This window comes from Mustela nivalis (assembly GCF_964662115.1).
Source record: "Mustela nivalis genome assembly, chromosome: 5".
Taxonomy (NCBI): domain Eukaryota; kingdom Metazoa; phylum Chordata; class Mammalia; order Carnivora; family Mustelidae; genus Mustela; species Mustela nivalis.
The window spans coordinates 65,448,657-65,467,362 of NC_139024.1; the positions used below are offsets into that span (position 1 = coordinate 65,448,657).

General features: G+C 37.9%; 1 protein-coding gene across 7 annotated transcripts in view; it reads left to right on the top strand.

The window, feature by feature from the left end:
• The window catches only part of AHI1 (Abelson helper integration site 1), a 212,151-nt gene that overhangs the window by 180,286 nt on the left and 13,159 nt on the right, over nucleotides 1-18,706 (top strand). For all 7 annotated transcript variants that reach the window (XR_014311910.1, XR_014311911.1, XR_014311912.1 and 4 more), the window contains one exon: nucleotides 8,011-8,066. Coding sequence is in view for 4 of the 7 variants with exons in the window: in XM_082731093.1 (XP_082587219.1) it covers nucleotides 8,011-8,066 (56 nt within the window). In the remaining 3 variants the exon portion in view is untranslated. The remainder of the gene's footprint in view (nucleotides 1-8,010; nucleotides 8,067-18,706) is intronic.

Below are 18,706 nucleotides of genomic sequence, written 5' to 3' on the forward strand. Positions count from 1 at the left end.
CATGCATTCCAAGGGCTATAGAAAGCACCGCTGGCTTTGATCTGAGCTTACAAATGAGCTTCAGTGAGGAGGCAAATTTGCAAACAGGCAATCCACAAATAATGAGGCTCAGTTGTGTTTTAAAGCTATTAAAGTACATAGCTGTTTCAGAAAACCCATTAAGTCTTCATAGTAAAGACGAAGGAGAAGTTCAAGCAAAGGGAGTTGGTTCAAAAGGAAAAAAAGAATAACCCACTTCTCCCAACTTCCACAGTCTTTGTCTTATTCGGAGACACTATCCTTTTTTGGTCTATACTATAGCAGTAGGTTCCTAACTATTCTTCCTGCTCTACCTATGACGCTCTACAGTTTATTCTCAACATGGCAGCCCAAGGGATCATTTAAAAACCTACATGCTATTATGTCCATCTTCCACCTAATGTCTTGCAATGGTGCCCTTTCATCCAGAATAAAGTCATTATCTTTATAATGGCACTAGTGAATGTTTGTTAAGCGACGGAAAGATCCCGTAGACAAGTAGGATCAGCTGCACTGAGGTCATTACAAGACTTCCAAGTCAGCCCTTCCCCACACCGGGGTCCTCTGGCACCGGTTCTGCGCACCGAGGATGTTCCACCATGCAGGGAGGGCTGCGATGGACTTCGTAAAACCTTTAGGTCTCCGTCAGTCTCTCCAGGTTCCTTCCTTAACTCCCATCTCTAGGGAATAGTCCTGCCCAGAAGAGGCAGTGGATGACCAGAATGGTTCTGTAGTCTGCAGGAATTAGATGGGGATGGCATTCTGATGTTTCCTGCCTTCCTGCTTATCTGCAAGCATTTTTCCTTCTCCCTGAATCTGGTCACTTGGGAAGTGCAATTATTTACCAGTTTGATGCTAGATACATGTAGTATTTGGAGCGCATGACTGACCCTACTTCTCTCACCAGTCCCCAGGTCGGGGGGCAAACTAGTTGCCCATTTTTTGTACTTAGCCTCTGGAGTTTTATCACTGCCAAGGAAAGTCACGTAATTGTCTTGGGTGTCTCTGTGTCATTCTTGTGATGGATTCCCAGTCTCATTGGGGCTCTTGGTCTCCTTTTTTGTTCTTCCTGACTGATTCCCTACCGTCACAGTACTGTCCACGTTCCTCGGGTCCCAAACCTCCTTCAAGTTGACTTTGTCTCTTCTTCCTGAAGAGAAGTTATCCAGCATGAATGTCCTCTACTTTTCATCTCTCCTTTCTATTTCTGTTAATTTCACCTTCCTTCTCCAGCCGCTTTCAGATCTCACAGAAAGAAGCACGCTTCTTTCTATAGCGGACCCCTCCACTTGTAATTTTGGTCCTTTTCCCCCTCCTACATCCTTCTAGCTCTCCCCCATCAGGGAGAGCCAATGTCCTCATTCTTCCACTCCTCTGGCATCTTCATTATTTATTCATTTCTCTCATACATACTGAAAGCCTGCCGTTTTCCCAGGCACTGTGATGGAATGTTGTCTTTATGGTAGAATGGCAAATTAAACACACAGCCCCTCCACTTATAGAAGTTACTGTCTAATGAGTGAAAGTCACTGTAATTAGTGAGTCACAGAGGGAAGCGTAGAAGCAATGAGAAGACAGTGAAGGGAGACTATGAGGCCATGTGGTGAGAAGTAGATGGTTAGTTTCTATGAGGAGGATACATTTGAGGCACTAGCAACTGCAGGTGCAAAAGCCCTAAAGTGGCCAGAAATGCTCATCAGAAAAATTGAAAAGCCAGCCAGTCACAGGGGGAAGGAACAAGGGATGAAGAGTGGAGGAAGGACTAAACCCAGCAGTTAACAGACCGTGTAAAGAAATACTCCGTACCCCCAGTGTTCTGGGTCATTCACACCACCCTCTCTCTGCTGTTTCTCTCTTCCTTTTGTAACACTGCACTTACAACTCCTTCCTCCTTCTCTGGCTCAGCCTGCCACCATAATACAAGCCTTCTCCAGCAAACATGCTGCTGTGTCTTTTCTGTTGTTGTTATATATTTTCCTGCAATGTATTTTTTTTTCTAGATTATCCTTTCTACCCCCAAGTTTTAGCTAATAGTTTAGTATTTTAGATGTATCAAATCCTGCATCTGTAACTCTGGCCCTATCCTAAATCCCCAGGTCGATTTCTACCTGCCTCCCAGAAATTTTTGTGTAGATTATCCTTCTGGAATCTCTGGCCTCATATGCCCATCATCTGCTTTCGTCTTGGGGGAATTCTCTCTTGAAAGAGCTGGCCGATAGTCCAACATCGGGGTTTTGCAGCACAGGAGGATGATAGATTTCCACATGAAATGCAAGAACTAATAGAAATGGTCCCTGACCTAAGCTTAGTGAGGTCGGGAGAGCTTTCCAGAAGAATCAGTTTCTCAGGAGAGTTTCACGGAAGGAAGGGCATTCCTGACAGACTGAATCTATACTAAGTCAGGGTGCACGGGGGCACCATAAAAATTTCATCATGGCTTGTGCTTGGGATGCAAAGTTTAAAAACAATCTGCTAAACCTGAACAAATGGGCAGGATTAAGAAGGTCCTTGTATGGCATGTTAAGAAGCTGGGTTTTATCCTGGAGGTCAGAGGGAGCCGCTGAAGAAGATGGCATGATCAAATGGGTTATTTCAAAAGCTCACTCTAGGGGCACCAGGATGCCTCAGTCGATTGAGCATCTGACTCTTGGTTTTGGCTCAAGTCATGATCTCGGGGTCATGAAATCAAGCTCCACTTCGGTCTCCATACATGCTGGGTATACATCCTGTTTAAGATTTTCTCTCCCTCTCCCTCTGCCCCTTCCTGCCTTGCTCCCTCTAAAAAACAAACCAAAAAAGCTCACCCTAGAAGCTCTGGGAAAAAAGCAGTACTGCAGGAACTAAGCAGGAGAAACTTGCAATAATCCAAGCCAAACACAGTGAGACCCTACGGCATGGTGACTAAATGTGAAGGCAAAGGAGAAATCTGGGTTTCTGACTGGACTATCTCAGTGTATAAGAGTATGAGAAACACTGAAGTTTGAGACTCACAAATTTGGCAGGGTCTGTGCAGCAACCTGTGGCAGACATCTTGTCGGCTTCTGAGGAAGTCAGGAGAGATTTGCTGAGAACTCAGACTGGCTAGGTAGTTTTGATGAAACTAATTATGTTTCAGAAAAAATCATGTTTATAAAATGTGCTGAAAAGTGGCGATTTCCGAATCGTGTTCAAGAATACTTGAGATCTGGTTTCATGGTATTTATTTGGAAGCCATTAGCCTAAACACACTGGTTAAATGCATGGGAACAGAAGAATATAAAGAATGGAAAGGACAAGGGGCAGAGATATTAGGGATGCCACTTTTTTTTTTTTTAAGATTTTTATCTATTTATTTGACAGAGATCACAAGTAGGCAGAGAGAGGAAGCAGGCTCCCCGCTGAGCAGAGAGCCCGATGCAGGGCTCGATCCCAGAACCCTGAGATCATGACCTGAGCCGAAGGCAGAAGCTTAACCCACTGAGCCACCCAGGTGCCCCGTGATGCCAGGTTTTTTAAAGAGTGAACTGAGAGGAGGGAGCATGGGAAGGACATTGCCGTGACCTCTGGTCCCAGCCTCCAGCAGTCTTTGCTCTTCCATTCTCCAGCTTTTAATTCACCCGTTCCCTCAGGTGCCTGGGTGGCTCAGTACTTCAGCGTCTGCCTTCAGCTCAAGTCATGAACCCAGGGTCCTGGGATTGAGCCCCACATCGGGTTGCCCGCTTTGCGGGAAGCCTGCTTCTCCCTCTCCCACTCCCTCTGCTTATGTTCCCTCTCTTGCAGCGTCTCTGTCAAATAAATAAAAGTCTTTTAACAACAACACCAAAAAATGTACCTGTTCCCTGCCTACCAGAGAGGAGATACCTTGCTAAAATAGAGATCAAGTCATGTGACTTACTAGCTCAGAAATCTTAGTTGGCTCTACATTGTCTATAAAGTTCAAATCTCATAAATGTTTATCTAGATCCCACACCTTAAAGATTGAATTGAATTCCGACCTACTTTTCTTCATCTTCTAAAACAACCTCCTGAGTAGGCTGCCCAGCACACATTCCTCAAACCTCTTCTCACCCTGTTTTCTTGAACTTTATAGTTTTGTGTGCTTCTCCAGTTATCAGAATTTCAGTTCATCCTTTTAAGATCTCTCTAAATGCTCCCTCTGCTGTGAATCCTTCTCAAAAACCTCAAGTTACAATTCGAGGCTGCTGTTTATTTTCACACATTTTCTTTTTACCTTTATCGTAATGTTTTTCCCTTTCTGCCTTGCTGGTTGTAGCCACCCTTACAGAATGGCTCCCTTACAGAATGCGGTTTCATAAATATCTGTTGTTGTTTTTTAATTGGCACATTGAATACCAAAAACTACAAGTCAGGGGGCGCCTAGGTGGCTCAGTGAGTTAATCCTCTGCCTTTGGCTCAGGTCATGATCTCAGAGTCCTGGAATCGAGCCCTGCATCAGGCTCTCTGCTTAGTGGGGAGCCTGCTTCCCCCTCTCTCTCTGCCTGCCTCTCTGCCTCCTTGTGATCTCTCTCTCTCTCTGTAAAAAAAAAAAAAAAAAAAAAAAAAAAAAAAAAAAATCCCAAAACTCCCAAGTCATGAACCAAGATGAAGAATTTGTTTTTTGTTTTAATATACTTCTAGAAACTGCATCTTCATGCAGGGGACTATTTCGTCCTTAAGGAAAAGCATTATAATTCATCATATAAAATTCACATAATCAGTAATAAATTCTAAAATCAAAGAACAGCAAACTTATATAAATATATAAAATTGTAAAATCGTGTTCCTGGAAACAGAATTTTAGCAATAGAGGAAATCTGGAAGAGCTTGTCTAATCTAGTGGTCTATAAACTCTCTTCCATAGACCCCTACTCTTTAGGGCTCTGGGGAGTAGGGCTGGCCACCAAACCTAGCTTCGCCTAGAGTAATTCTCAGCTTTTTAATATGAACCTTTCAAGCAAAACAGTTCTGAAAAATAGTTTTGCTGTTAAATCACTTTGGAAAAACAGAATTGTAGCTTTCCACTACTTCTGTAAGCTTGGTGACTCTGGGCCTCCATTTCCTCATCTGTAAAATACAAGAATGGTGCTATGGTCGTTCATGCTTTTATGCTGAACCCCATCTGTTCATTTTCAAGTAAAAAACAGATCCCCAAAGAAGTTAAGTGGCTTGTGCTTAGGCCACAGAGAAAGTTAATGACAGAACCAAGACTGGAACTTAGCCACCAGCTCTGGTGGTGGTGGTTTTCCTCTCTCTCTTTTTTAAAAATTCCTGAAAAGTGGGTATAAGTAAATTATAGGTACTAATAATAGGGGCAAGATAGAAGATATCAGAAGGTATTATAAACAGCACATATATACAGAGCTATCCTATATCATAAATTTGCCTTACTTAAATCTTACTGGTATGCTAGCTACAACGGACATTGAACATTAACCTAATTTTACATTCATTCCTCAAGTTTACAGAAATTTATGGGTGTGAGTTGTCTGCATGGCCCATTTCTCTTTTACAAAGCAATTTATGAGTAGTTTTCTTCTTGGTGAATCTCCGTGTGCTGAGTGGAGGCACTTAAAATCACGCCATTAATCATTCCTCTCATGTTTTAAGTCTCACTGCATCTAAGTTTAAAAGCATCACTGAGAAGCTGTGAGGGTTTGGGAAACAGGAGCCTCCGGATTCTGGTCCTTTCATTTATCTCCTTTGCTTGCTCATCTTCCTCCCTTCATCCCCTCCTCTTCAAATCAAGGGTTTCCGTGAAGAAAAAATGAAGTCACAAAACAACTATGAGAGGTGTACATGGACAGGAGGGAAAGAAGGGCGTCATGTTCCTAGACCATGTTGATGGTGGGGGGTGGTGCTTATGGGATGATTGTATTATAGCCTTGGGGGCTTTTTTGTTAAAAGAGAGAATGAAAGGAAACAGCTCACAGAGACACCTCCTTCTTCCCCCTTCTTCTGCCTCCATGAGTAACTACCCATATGGCGTGCTGCTGCTGAGACCAAGGGATGAGTTTGAGTAAAAGTGCTTAGAAGTGGCAAATTGATCCGAATTAATTGTCCTTTAACAAATAAGTGTTAAAACTTTGTAATGTGGATACCCTAGTAACATAGGATTCATAGGATTTGAACACAAGTTAAGGCACCTTTGCATCATGAAAAAGGACTTGAATGTGCCAATTACTGTAACACAGTAATACAGTAGGAAAGGTGTCAGGGACACTGTTAAACCCACTAAGACAAACTTTCTGAGGACATGACAACATCCATTTCATATGAACAGACTATTAAAGGCAGGTTTGGTAAGACCTACACGTGGCAGTATGTTGTTACTCATTTGTCAAGCTCACTGATGATTAAAAGTAACATTGGCTTAACAGTGATGTATAATTGTCTGACTTCTCTTTCCTCAACCTCTGGAGTAGGTTCAGGTTCTGATTAGAGCTGCTTTGTTGAGGGTTTTTTTTGTGTTTTGTTTTTTTTTTTTTTAATTCAGAGTTTTACAAAGTTTCGCACATTATACATATGTTTATGGTAAGACGTTGGTCTTGCTGTGGGCAGAGATAAAAGTAATACTTAGACCATGTAAAAAATAAAATTAATTCAATTGCTGTGTCTGGAATTTATTTCTTAAGTCTGGGGGAAAACTAAAGAAATTCGGTTATAAACGATGCTCTCTGAGTGTAGGTGTTGATGGTTTTTCTTTGCATCATGTTCTGTTGAGTTGAGAACAGGTAGACAATTCTGCAACCTGAATTAGTCCTTGAATTTGAGTTTTTCATGTGTTTGTACTTGTTTTCCCAAATACATTTGAACTGAGTCAGATCATCTTCACCAGTAGAGAAAAATCAAGATGTTATGGTTCTTTTGTTGTTTTGTGAAATTGGGTCACTTGCTACAACATCCACCTTTCACCACCAAGTCTTCTTCTTCTTTTATTCTTGTTTTTATGATATGCTTGATTTAAAGCTGTACAGAGAGCAATAGTATGACATAATTATGATCTAGAAAACAATATCTTTTTAAAATATTTATGGTAAGTAATACTTGTTTCAAGATATTCAGTGCCAAATCTTGCAGAAATCTGATTGTGGAGGAGGAAATCTACAAAGTGAAACAAGCTACAGGAAAGATAAGAATGGGAAAGTAATAGTTAAACAACTGAAGCCTGAAAGAAAAGGTTGTACTCCTTTTCTTTCATTTTGGGTTTTTTTTTTTGTTTTTTTAATTTAAATTTTATTTTAAGTAATTAAGTAGATATGACATATTTGTATCTAATTATATTATGTATTATATATTATTTGTATATAACTGAAAACTTTAACATAGGAACAATGTATATTTTCTATGTGAATTTTTAAATGAATTCCTTTCCATGACATGTAATTATCTCTAAAAAAAAAATTTGTAGTCAAATTTATAGCACCATTGGATTGATTTATAAAAGACTATCTTGTGATTATCAAACACCATTCTCCCACAGTATACTTTCATCTAGAGTTAATGCTCGAATTCTAGAGGAACAAGACACTCAGTGTAATCTGGCACCCTTGGAAGTGATTAATAATTTGTTTTCCTCAGGAAGGTGCCATTAACAAAATATGTACTGAACAGATTTTGTAGAAGACCAAGTTTTCAGACCCAAATTTTTACATTTGGCTCCATAATTATCATCACTATGAAAATATTAAGTGTACCTAAACGATGAGAAAGGAAAGCTGTAATTATGAAAGATAAATTTAGAACTTAAGCAATCTCCACATAGTATTTCTCGATTAATTTAGACTGACTCACACCTGACTTACTTGCCACATACCGGAAAACTGACTTTTAGGTAGAAAGAGTGTTCAGATGATCTGGAGAACCAGTTCCTTGGTTTTCCATTGGAGTGAATACATGATGCTGATAGACATTCATGTTCAGAATAGGCATGCGCTCTCATTTCGAAAGTTGTAACAATTGCCTGTGCGGTCTTCTCTGAATCTTTCCTCACCCATTGTTGTTCTTCCTTCACAGCGGCCAGTCAAGGACAAGTCCCAGGATTTCCGATTGGGCTCAGAGTCCGTGACACAGTAAGCAGCTTTTCCTCCTAAATAATTTGCAGTGATAAATAGTTACTGTTATTGTGGTTGTTGTTTTGTTTTTTGTTTTTGTTTTTTGTTTTTTAAGGGCAATTTCTCTATTTCTCTTTTTACAACATTACATCAAAAGTTAAATTTCAGGTCATTGATTTTTGAAAGAGTTAAGCTAGCTGAAGGAGAATATTTTAATGGTTGGACTTTGAGGATGTATATATAAGTTACAAGAAATAAATTAAAATATCACACTAAATTGTGTATCTGTGGACCTACTTTGTCTTTTATTTTGAGTAAGATTTTATTTTTTTGAAAGATTTTATTTCTTTGTTTTAAAGAGAGATAAAGTGTATGCACACATAAAGTAGAGGGAAGAAGCAAACTCTGAGGGCAGAGCCCAGTGGGGCTCAAAACCGTGACCCTGCGCTGACACCATGACCTGAGCCAAAATCAAGAGTCAGTTGCTCAACCAACTGAACCACCCAAGCACCCCCGTTTGAGTAACATTTTTTTCCTTTTAAAAATTTTATTTATTTATTTGACAAATACAGAGAGATCACAAGTAGGCAGAGAGGCAGGCAGAGAAAGAGGGAGAAGCAGGCTCCCCACTGAACAGACAGCCCAATGCGGGTCTCAATCCCAGGACCCTGAGATCATGACCTGAGCTGAAGGCAGAGACTTAGCCCACTGAACCACCCAGGGGCCCCTTGAGTAACATTTTTAAATGACATTAACTGAAAACAAGTAGATGGTGTGGTTAAAAAATACATATATGAAATACCTATTTTGAGGCATTAAGGAAAAAAAGCTAATACCCAGAACATTATCATTGCGTATTTTCTACAAAGTGTAATATATTTAAACAATTTAATTTGAGGTATTTATTTGAAAGATCACTAGGAAGCTTTAGTATTTTTATTTGGTAGTTGCTCTGTTACTTAATACATAGAAAATCCCTTTTACTTCAAAAAAATTACATCCAAGACCTTCCCAGAATATTTCTCATTTATTTTAATCACTGCAGATCATTTTGTACCTAACATTCAGCCCAGACTTCATATTCACACATCACTAGCAAACCATCACAAGAGTTTAACAGCCTCGAACAATCTAGATACCTGTCATGTCCTCCCATTCAACCACCGCTATCCCCTCATATGTGTGCGAGTATGTGCTTACACACACATGCACCCAGATGATCCCTGCCTAATTTCCTTCAGATAGGTATTTGTTCAAGTTAACCCTGCTATCTGCTTTGACCATTGTTTTTTGTGGGTTTTTTTTTAAGATTTTATTTATTTATTTAACAGAGAGAAACACACAGAGAGAGGGAACACAAGCAAGGGGGAATGGGAGAGGGAGAAGCAAGCTTCCCACTGAACAGGGAGCCCGATGTGGGGCTCGATCCCAAAACCCTGGGATCATGACCCACGCCAAAGGCAGAGGCTTTAACCCACTGAGCCCCCCAGGCACCCCCACTTTGACCTTTTGAAGAATAATATGTCTCTCTCAGTTCAAAAATTCTGAGGTAGGTAACAGTCTGATTTACCGGAATTATCAAATAAACTTGTGCGTTATCTTACAAAATAATGTTTCATTCTACAGATGAAAGACAAACATGATTTTCAAGTGGTGTTTTAAAGAGTCACAGAATCATTACCTAGAAGATTCCTTAGGAAGTCTCTGTTTTCTAGTCAAGAAAACTAGGGGAAGGCCTTGAGACACAGACAGTGTCTGTGTCAGCACACAGACCAACATGGGAGAGTCCCAGACTATTGCAGAGTTTGTCTGTTTGTTTGTTTTTTTAAATCATATTTAGTATTGTCAAGCTTCTTGGTAAAATACCATTTTGTTGGAAGCTTAAAAATCTTTCTGAGAGAGAAAATCTATTGGTGATGCTCTAGCTATAGCCCTATATGACTTCAGAGCTCAGTCACTCACGTTAATCACATTTGATTCCCACCATTTCACTACAGACCGGTATCCTGACCCCTGTCTTACATATGGAGAAATAAGATCTTTAAGGTTGGGACGTGTTTCACATCACTGTGGGTACTAAGTGGCAGACCCAGTTCCAGAACACAGGTCCTCTGTTTCCTAATCTCCTTTTCTCTCTAGGCTTTCCCGTTGCCGGTCATAGGATGCAAACACACACCCCGGGTCTTTCCAGTTTTCTTTCTTGTTACATCTGCCAGGAAAGACTTCAGTTCCATTCTCTAAAAGAGTGAAATTTTATATAGTAGTTGATAATACAGTCAAACTCCCCTAAGGAGTTTATACTTAATGACAGATTATATATATATAAAGTACCCTGGAACAATTAGGACACACTGTTTCAGTGACCAAAAAATAACCACATCTAATAGATTATAGCAACAGTGTTCTTGGTGTTTTTGAACATGTTTTATAAAAACTTTTAGAACCTTTACCTCAAATGCAAATGAGAGGCTATAGTCACTCTGACTGCATTGGATATCTATTTTCAAGTGATAACAGAGATCCAGCCACACCACGCTCTCCTGATTAAAGTTTAAAACAGAAACAACAAACAAACAAAAAAATGGAGTGCCTGGGAGGCTCAGTGGTAAAGCGTCTGCCTTTGGCTCAGGTCATGATCCCAGGGTCCTGGGATCGAGCCCTGAATCAGGCTCCCTGCTTGGCAGGAAGCCTGTTTCTTCCTCTCCCACTCCCCCTGCTTGTGTTCCTCTCTCACTTTCTCTCTCTCTCTTTCTCTGTCAAATTAATAAAAAAAAATAAAATCTTTAAAAAAAAAAAAAAAAAAAACCCTCACAAAACATCCCAGATCTAAAAGCTATGAAGGTAGCTTGACTTTTCCTTTTGAGTGTAGAACACTAACCAGGCTGCTGAAAATAAATTTTCATGAGAAGTTCAGATATGCCTAAGTGCTCAAGTTCATCTGCAATCTTCGGGCTTTCCCTATACGAGTAATTTCTTAGAAGTAAAGATGAATTAAGATACATTTCTCATTACCTGTAAACTGTAGGGGAGTTGAATGTGAAAATATTATAGTCCAGTATGTACAAAGTCATTTCTTTATTTCTTTAATTTACCTCAGTGAGTCCATAATACCCAGGAAAATGGAGAGAGGCTAATTTTTCTGTTCTTTGCAGTCTTGCCATTCAGTTTGCAAAATCTACTTATTTAGTTGGTTGACCAGAATATATATATGTATATATATATATATAAGCCATATAGGACTACCTCTTACCACTTCCACTTGAATTTCTTGTCTTGTTTATTCTTTCTTACTTTTTTTTAGAAATGTCAGTACTTCTGTGTACTGACTAAATGTAAATCACATACTAAAATGTGATTTTTACACATTTTAGTAAAGCTACACTTCTTTTTAAGACTATCAAGGAGAAACTCCAGTACGTTAACTTAACAAAGGCATTTTCTTAAAAGTCTTAACACTTACAGTGTTTGTACTTCATGCCCTTATGATATTATTATCTGCTGCCTAAGTCAGAGTTTGTAATAAATTTTCTGTAAATATGTTACAGCCCTTAATAAGAAGTATTGGTATTCCTTAGTCATTAATCTGTTTTTAACTAGAATGTGTTTGGGATTTTGTTGTTGTTGTTGTTAACATAGAATGTTCTGAGCACCTGGGTTGCTCAGTGGGTTAAGCCTCTGCCTTCAGCTCAGGTCATGATGTTAGGGTCCTGGAATGAGCCCTGAGTTGTGCTCTCTGCTCAGCTGGGAGCCTGCTTCCCCCACCCCCATCCCCACCCCTCTCTGCCTCTCTGCCTACTTGTGATCTCTGTCTGGCAAATGAATAAATAAATAAATAAATCTTTAAAGAAAAATAAAAACGAAACATGAATGTTTTGTTTCATTAGCAGCTTTGATCAGAGAAAAGTTCATTCATTCACTCATATTAAAGTCCTTTATGAACACTCAAATGTGACCTGAATGAATGAATGAAATCTCTTCTTAATATAGTGAAGCCATAGGGATTAATTCTAAGTATCCTGTCAATCCTCCTATGTACTGATTCCATCTTTATAATAATCCTATTCCAGACACGCTCAGTTTCTTTTTCTGTCCAGGAAAAGGAAGTAGTTTATCTTTTTCCCTAAAATACCCTATTGTTTACAACCTTTTTTTAAAGTTTATTTTATTTTATGTTAGTAACATAACATAATTATGTTAGTCACCATACAGTCCATCATTAAGTTGGGGGTTTTTTTAAGATTTTTAAAAATTTATTTATTTGACAGAGAGATCACAAGTAGCCAGAGAGACAAGCAGATAGAGAGAGAGGAGGAAGCAGGCTCCCTCAGCAGGGAGCCTGATGTGGGGCTTGATCCCAGGACCCTGGAATCATGACCTGAGCCGAAGGCAGAGGCTTTAACCCACTGAGCCACCCAGGCAACACATCATTAAGTTTTTGATGCAGTGTTCCATGATTCATTGTTTGCATATAACACCCAGTGCTCCATGCAATAAGTGACCTCCTTAATACTCACCATTGGGTAACCCATCACGCGACTCCCTCCCCTGTGAAACCCTCTGTTTGTTTCCTGGAGTCCATAATTTCTCATGGTTTGATCTTTATCCATTTTCCAGCCTTTTTCTTACCCTCACCTTTGTGAGATCAGACCCATCCATGGTCAAGGGTGTGATGTCACAATATTCTTTATATATTTTAAATATGTTCTTCATCAGGTACATGATTTGCAGATATTTCCCTCCAGGCTCCGTTTTTCCTTTTCTTTCTCTTAACAGTAGCTTTCGAAGAGCAAGCTTTATTTCAATGAAGTCCAGTTTATCAGTTTTTTGGTTTTATGAATCATGCGTTAGTTATAGTTTCTAAGCATTCTTTACCTAAGGTCATGAAAGTTTTCTCCTCTGTCTTCTTACAAAAGTATTATAATTTCAGGTTTTATATTTAAGTCTATGATCTGTTTTGTGTTCATTTTTATATATGGTATGAAGATCAGAAGGTTTATTTTGTTCTGTTTGCATTTGCGTATCTGGTTGTTTCCAGCACCATGTTGAAAAAATAATCCTGCCTCAGATGAATGGCTTTTTTGCGCTTTTGTGAAATTCAGTTGTCAGTCTATGTGTGGGTTTGTTTCTGGACTCTTTATTCTGGTCCATTGATCTATTTTTCTGTCTTTACATCAATAACACACTGCCTTGATTACTACAGTTTTATAATATGTCTTGGAATTAGGTATTATTGGTCCTCCAACTTTGTCCTTTTTAAATTTTGGTTTAGCTATTCAAGGTTCTTTTTATGTCCACATGAATTTTAGAATAAGCTTGTTCTACAACAGAGCCTATTAGAATTCCAGTTGGCATTGCCGTGAGTCCACAGATCAGTATGGGGAGAACTGACATGTTAACAGTGCTCACTAATTTGACTCATTAACATGTTATATTTCTTCATTTATTGAGATCTTCTTTAATTTCTCTCAACACTATTTTTTTTTCATTTTTCAAAGTATAAGTCCTACACATGTTTGGCTCCTTTATTCCTGAGTATTTCATAGATAAATGATATTTCCCAATTTCAGTTTGTAATTGTTTGTTGCTCATTTATAGAAATACTGACTGTTGCATGTTAAACTTATACTATGCCATCTTACTAAAATGCCTTTTTAGTTTTAGTAGCTTTTCAGTATATTTTACTAGATTCTCTACATAGACATCCAAGCAAATAAAAAACAGTTTAATTTCTTTCTTTCCAAACTGGATGCCTTTTATTTTTATTCTTATATTTTTGCTTTATTGCACAGGATAAATCTCCAGTACAGTGTTACAGTGTCAAATAGAAATGATGAGAGTGCCTAGTGTTATCTTCTTCATGACCTCATAGATAATGAGTGGGAATGCATTTAGTCTTTCACCATTAAGTATGATATTATCATAGGTTTTTTAATAAATGTACTTTATCAAGTAGTTTCCTTCATTTCCTGGTTTTCTGAGAGTTGGTATCAGGAATGGATGTTGGATTTTTGTCCAATGCTCTTTCTGTATCAGTTAAAATAATCACATGATTTTTCTTTATTAATTTATGCTAATACGGTAAATTGCATAGATTTTCAATTTTTTTTAAAGATTTTATTTATTTATTTGACAGAGATCGCAAGCAGGCAGAGAGGCAGGCAGAGGGTGGAGGGGAAGCAGGCTCCCTGCCAAGCAGAGAGCCCCATGTGGGGCTCGATCCCAGGACCTTGGGACCATGACCTGAACTGAAGGCAGAGGCTTAACCCACCGAGGTACCCAGGCACCCTAGATTTTCAAATTTAAACTTATCTTTCATTCTTAGGATTAACCCTGTTTAGTCATGGTATGTTGCCATTTTTATAGATTGGTGGACTTGATTTTCTTTAAAATCTAATTTAGAACTTTTTGCATTTTGTTAATGAGAAATACAGATCTATAGTTTTCTTATAATGTCTTAGTCTGGTTCGTTATCAGGGGAAATCAGCTTCATGGATAGAGTTAGAAGAATTTCCACCTCTTCTGTTTTCTGGAAGAGTCTGTGTAGATTTGGTATATTTTTCTTATATAATTTTTATTTCTTCATTAATACCCCCATTTGATGGCGTGATTTCCTTTAGTTTTTTAACATATTTACAATGGTGGATTTCAAGTTTTTGTCTAGGAAGTCCAATGTGTAGACTTCCTAAGTTTCTGTTGATTGCTTTTTTACCCTTTGTATGGGCCATACTTGTTTTTTTGTATGTCTTATAATATTTTGTTGAAAACTGAATATTTTAACGGCTATAATACGACAACTCTGGAAATTAGATCCTTCCCTTCCCAGGGGTTTGTTGTTGCTACTTATTGTAGTTGTTCTTTGTTTGTTAAATAACGTCTCTGAATAACTTCCATAATGCTATAATGTTTTTGCCACTGAAGTTTCTGCTTGGTCAGATTAGTGATTAGCTAATTGAACAAAGATTTCCTTATTGCATGGAGCGCTGGGTGTGGTGCGTAAACAATGAGTGCTGGAACACTGAAAAGAAATAAAATAAAATAAAATAAAATAAAATAAAATAAAATAAAATAAAATAAAATGAAATGAAAAACTGGAAACAGTAGGTCTTAAAATCTTGCTAAGGGGTTCTCTTGGGGTATTGTGCATCCCATCAATATTTAGCCAAGCCATTAGCAACTCTGTCTTGAATTTCACCTCCGGTTAGCACAGAGCATTAAGATCAGCCAGAAGTGAAGGCGTGGGCCTTCTTAGGCCTCTGCTGTGCATGCACAACCCTACACATGTGAGACATTCTAGACCCTCAGAACTATGTCCAAGCTTGTTAAGACCCCTGTGGACATCTTACTTCCCCAACTTCTCCTTTTCAGCTTTTCAGGTAGTCTATTGTTTGGCTATGGTTAAGTCACTCAGGCAGCCACAAAGTTAACTCTAACTGTTTTCAACAAGTGCCTCCCAGGGAAAAGGCAAGCTCTGAGATAGGTCAAATACAGACAGCCTTACAAGTGGTATCTTCCAAAGAAGTACCAGACAGATCAAGTAATGAGGCTATGAAAGAGCTCCGTCATTCTTCTATGCCTGCTGCAGGCTTTCACCACGAACGAGGGCTCTTCTTTTTTAAGGTCTTCACAGAGCCAATAGTGGGGGATGAGACTAGGTCAAATTGAAATGCCACAAACCTCCAAGATCTTACCAAGATTCAACCATTTTTATTGAATAAACATTCCCCAGTTGCCACAAGCTTTTGGCTAATCTCCAGAATTCTGAAAAAGTTGATTCTAACCGTTTTTGCCAGCTTTTTCCTACCTTATTTGGAGAAGAGAACATTCAGAAGCAGCTCTACCACTTTCACGGACATCATTTTGTTTCTTCTTCAAACATTGGTTAAAATCACCAGTAAAGCCGTCTGGTTCTGGAATTTTCTCTTTTGGAAGATTTTTAACTACAAATTCAATTTATGTAGAAGTAGAGCTATTAAGGTTATTTAGTTCTTCTTGTATAGACTTTGATAGATTGTTTCTTTCAAGGAATTTGTCCATTTCAAGGGCACCTGGGTGGCTCAGTGGGTTAAAGCCTCTGCCTTCAGCTCAGGTCATGATCCCAGGGTTCTGGGATCGAGCCACGCATCTGGCTCTCTGTTCAGCGGGGGACCTGCTTCCTCCTCTCTCTCTCTGTCTGCCTCTCTGCCTACTTGTGATCTCTTCCAAATAAATAAATAAAATCTTTAAAAAAGAAAAAAAGAATTTGTCCATTTCACTCAAGTGGTTGAATTGATTGACATAGTTGTTAATAATATTACCTCATTATCTTTTCAATATTGAAAGAATCTGTAGTAGTGTTGCATCTCTCTAATCCCTGCTGTTGATAATTTCTTTCTTTTTTTCTCAATCAGCCTAGTGGTTTATCAATTTTATTGGTCTTTTCAAAGAATTGGCTCTTTGTTTCACTAATTTCTATTTATTGTTTATTTTCTATTTCACTGATTTCCACTCTGGTTTTTATTTCTGCTTACTTTGGATTTAATTTGTCCTTTTTCTAGATTGTTAAAGGGGAAACTGTGGTCATTGATTTAACACCTTTCTTCTCTACTAATAAAAACATGTAGTGCCATAAATTTCCCACCAAGCACTGCTTGAATGGCATTCCACAAATTTTGATATGTTGTGGTTTCATTTTTATTTCTTTCAAAACACTTTAATTTTCGTTCAGATTTCTTCTTTGACCTATGGGTTACTTAGAAGTGTATCATTTCATTTCCAGTGTTTAAGAAGTTTCCCAGAGATCTTTCTGTTACTGATTTCTGATTCCATTGTGGTCAGAGAACATACTGTCTGTGATCCAGATCTTTTTAAATTTATTGAGAATTGTTTTATGATTCTTAATATGGTCTTCTCTGCCTGAAGTATTCTTTTATAAATAAATTGGATCACACGGGCTAATCGTGTTGTTTATGTCTTTTGTTGCCTGATTTTCTGTGCACTTTTCTGTTATTGAGAATAGGGTATTGAAGTCTTCAACTAATATCGTGGGCTTGTTTTTTTCATTCTTATAACTCTGTTAGTTTTTGTGTCATGTATTTTGAAGCTCTGTATTAGGTGTCCATATATTTAGGATTATTATGTACTCTTGAAGAATTGACACCCTTATTATTAAATGACTCTTTCTGGTCACATTTTTTTGTTCTGAAATCTCCTTCACTTAATATTAACAAAATTTCTCCAGCTTTCTTTTAGTAGTGTTAGAGTGGTGTATATATGTTTTCATACTTTAAAGATGCAAATAGGTTGAGAATTGAAGCATGTTTCTTATAGGCAGCATACAACTGAGTCATGCTCATTTTATCCAAAATGACCATTTCTGCCTTTTAATTAGGGTAATTAGGCAAACATTTATATGTAATATGACTATTAATATGTATGGATTTTGGTCTATTGTACTATTTTATTTTCCATTTGTCTCATCACTTCTTTTTTCATCTTTTTCTGCCTTATTTTAGATTGTGTTTTATTTTATCTTGCTTACTAGCTTAATATCTATAATGCTGTGTTTTACTATTTTAGTGCTTTTTCTTAGGGTTTGTAATACAAATTTTATCACACAGTATATCTTCAGGAGCTTTAGGATGGTACACTTCCATATCTTCCCTCCTAAGCTTCATGCCTCTATAGCCATACATTTATTTAAGTTATAAACCCCTCAGTATGTTATTATTTTTGTTTAAACTGTCATCTTTTGAAGAGACGACAAGAAAATCTTAATATTTGCCCATTTTGTTTCCATTTGTATTTTGTAATTCCTTTGTGTAAATCCATATTTTCACCTACTATTGTTTTCCTTATGCCTGGAGGACTCCCTTCAAAATTTATTGTAGTGTTGGCTAGCTAAAAATAAACACCTTCACTTTTCACGTGTCTAGAAAGAACTAGTTCACCGTTGTTTCTGAAAGCTTATTTTCATTTGGCATGAAATTCTGTGTTGAAAGGTTTGCATTTTTTTCTGGTACTTTAAAAATGTTGCTCCACTGCTTTCTCACCTACAGTTTTTTCCAACAAGAAATAGACTATTATGCTTATCTTGTTTCTCTGTACATGTAGCTTGTTTTCTGCCGCTTTGGCTCCTTATAAGATTTCTATCACTAGTTTTGTCCTTTATGTTTCTTGTGCTGGGGGTTGGTTGGCTCTGTAGGTTTATATATTCATCAAATTTGGAACATTTGGGCCTTGTTTCTTCAGTTTTGTTTTGTTTTTTTCTGCATTCATCCATTTACTCTCTTCTTCAAGCATTCCAATTACACATGTATTAGGCCACATAAAGGTGTCCCACAGCTCACTGATGCTTTATTTTTCTTAATTCTTTTTTTTTTTCCCCCCGTGTATTTCATCTTTCTATTCTTGGGGCTTCCATTTCATTTCTATTAATAATTTTTACTGCTATGTCTTTGAATTATTTGATCTTTTCTCTGCAGTGTCTATTCTGACTTTGATCCCAGTATATTTCTCACCTCAGGCATTTTAGTTTTCATCTCTAGAAATTCATTGTGGGTCCTTTATCCTCTAGATATCTTCCATGTGTCTACTTAACCTTTTGAGCAGGTGAAATATAGCTATAATAACTGTTTTAATGTTTCTTCTAACATTGTTTTAATTGTAATTCTAACATCTGT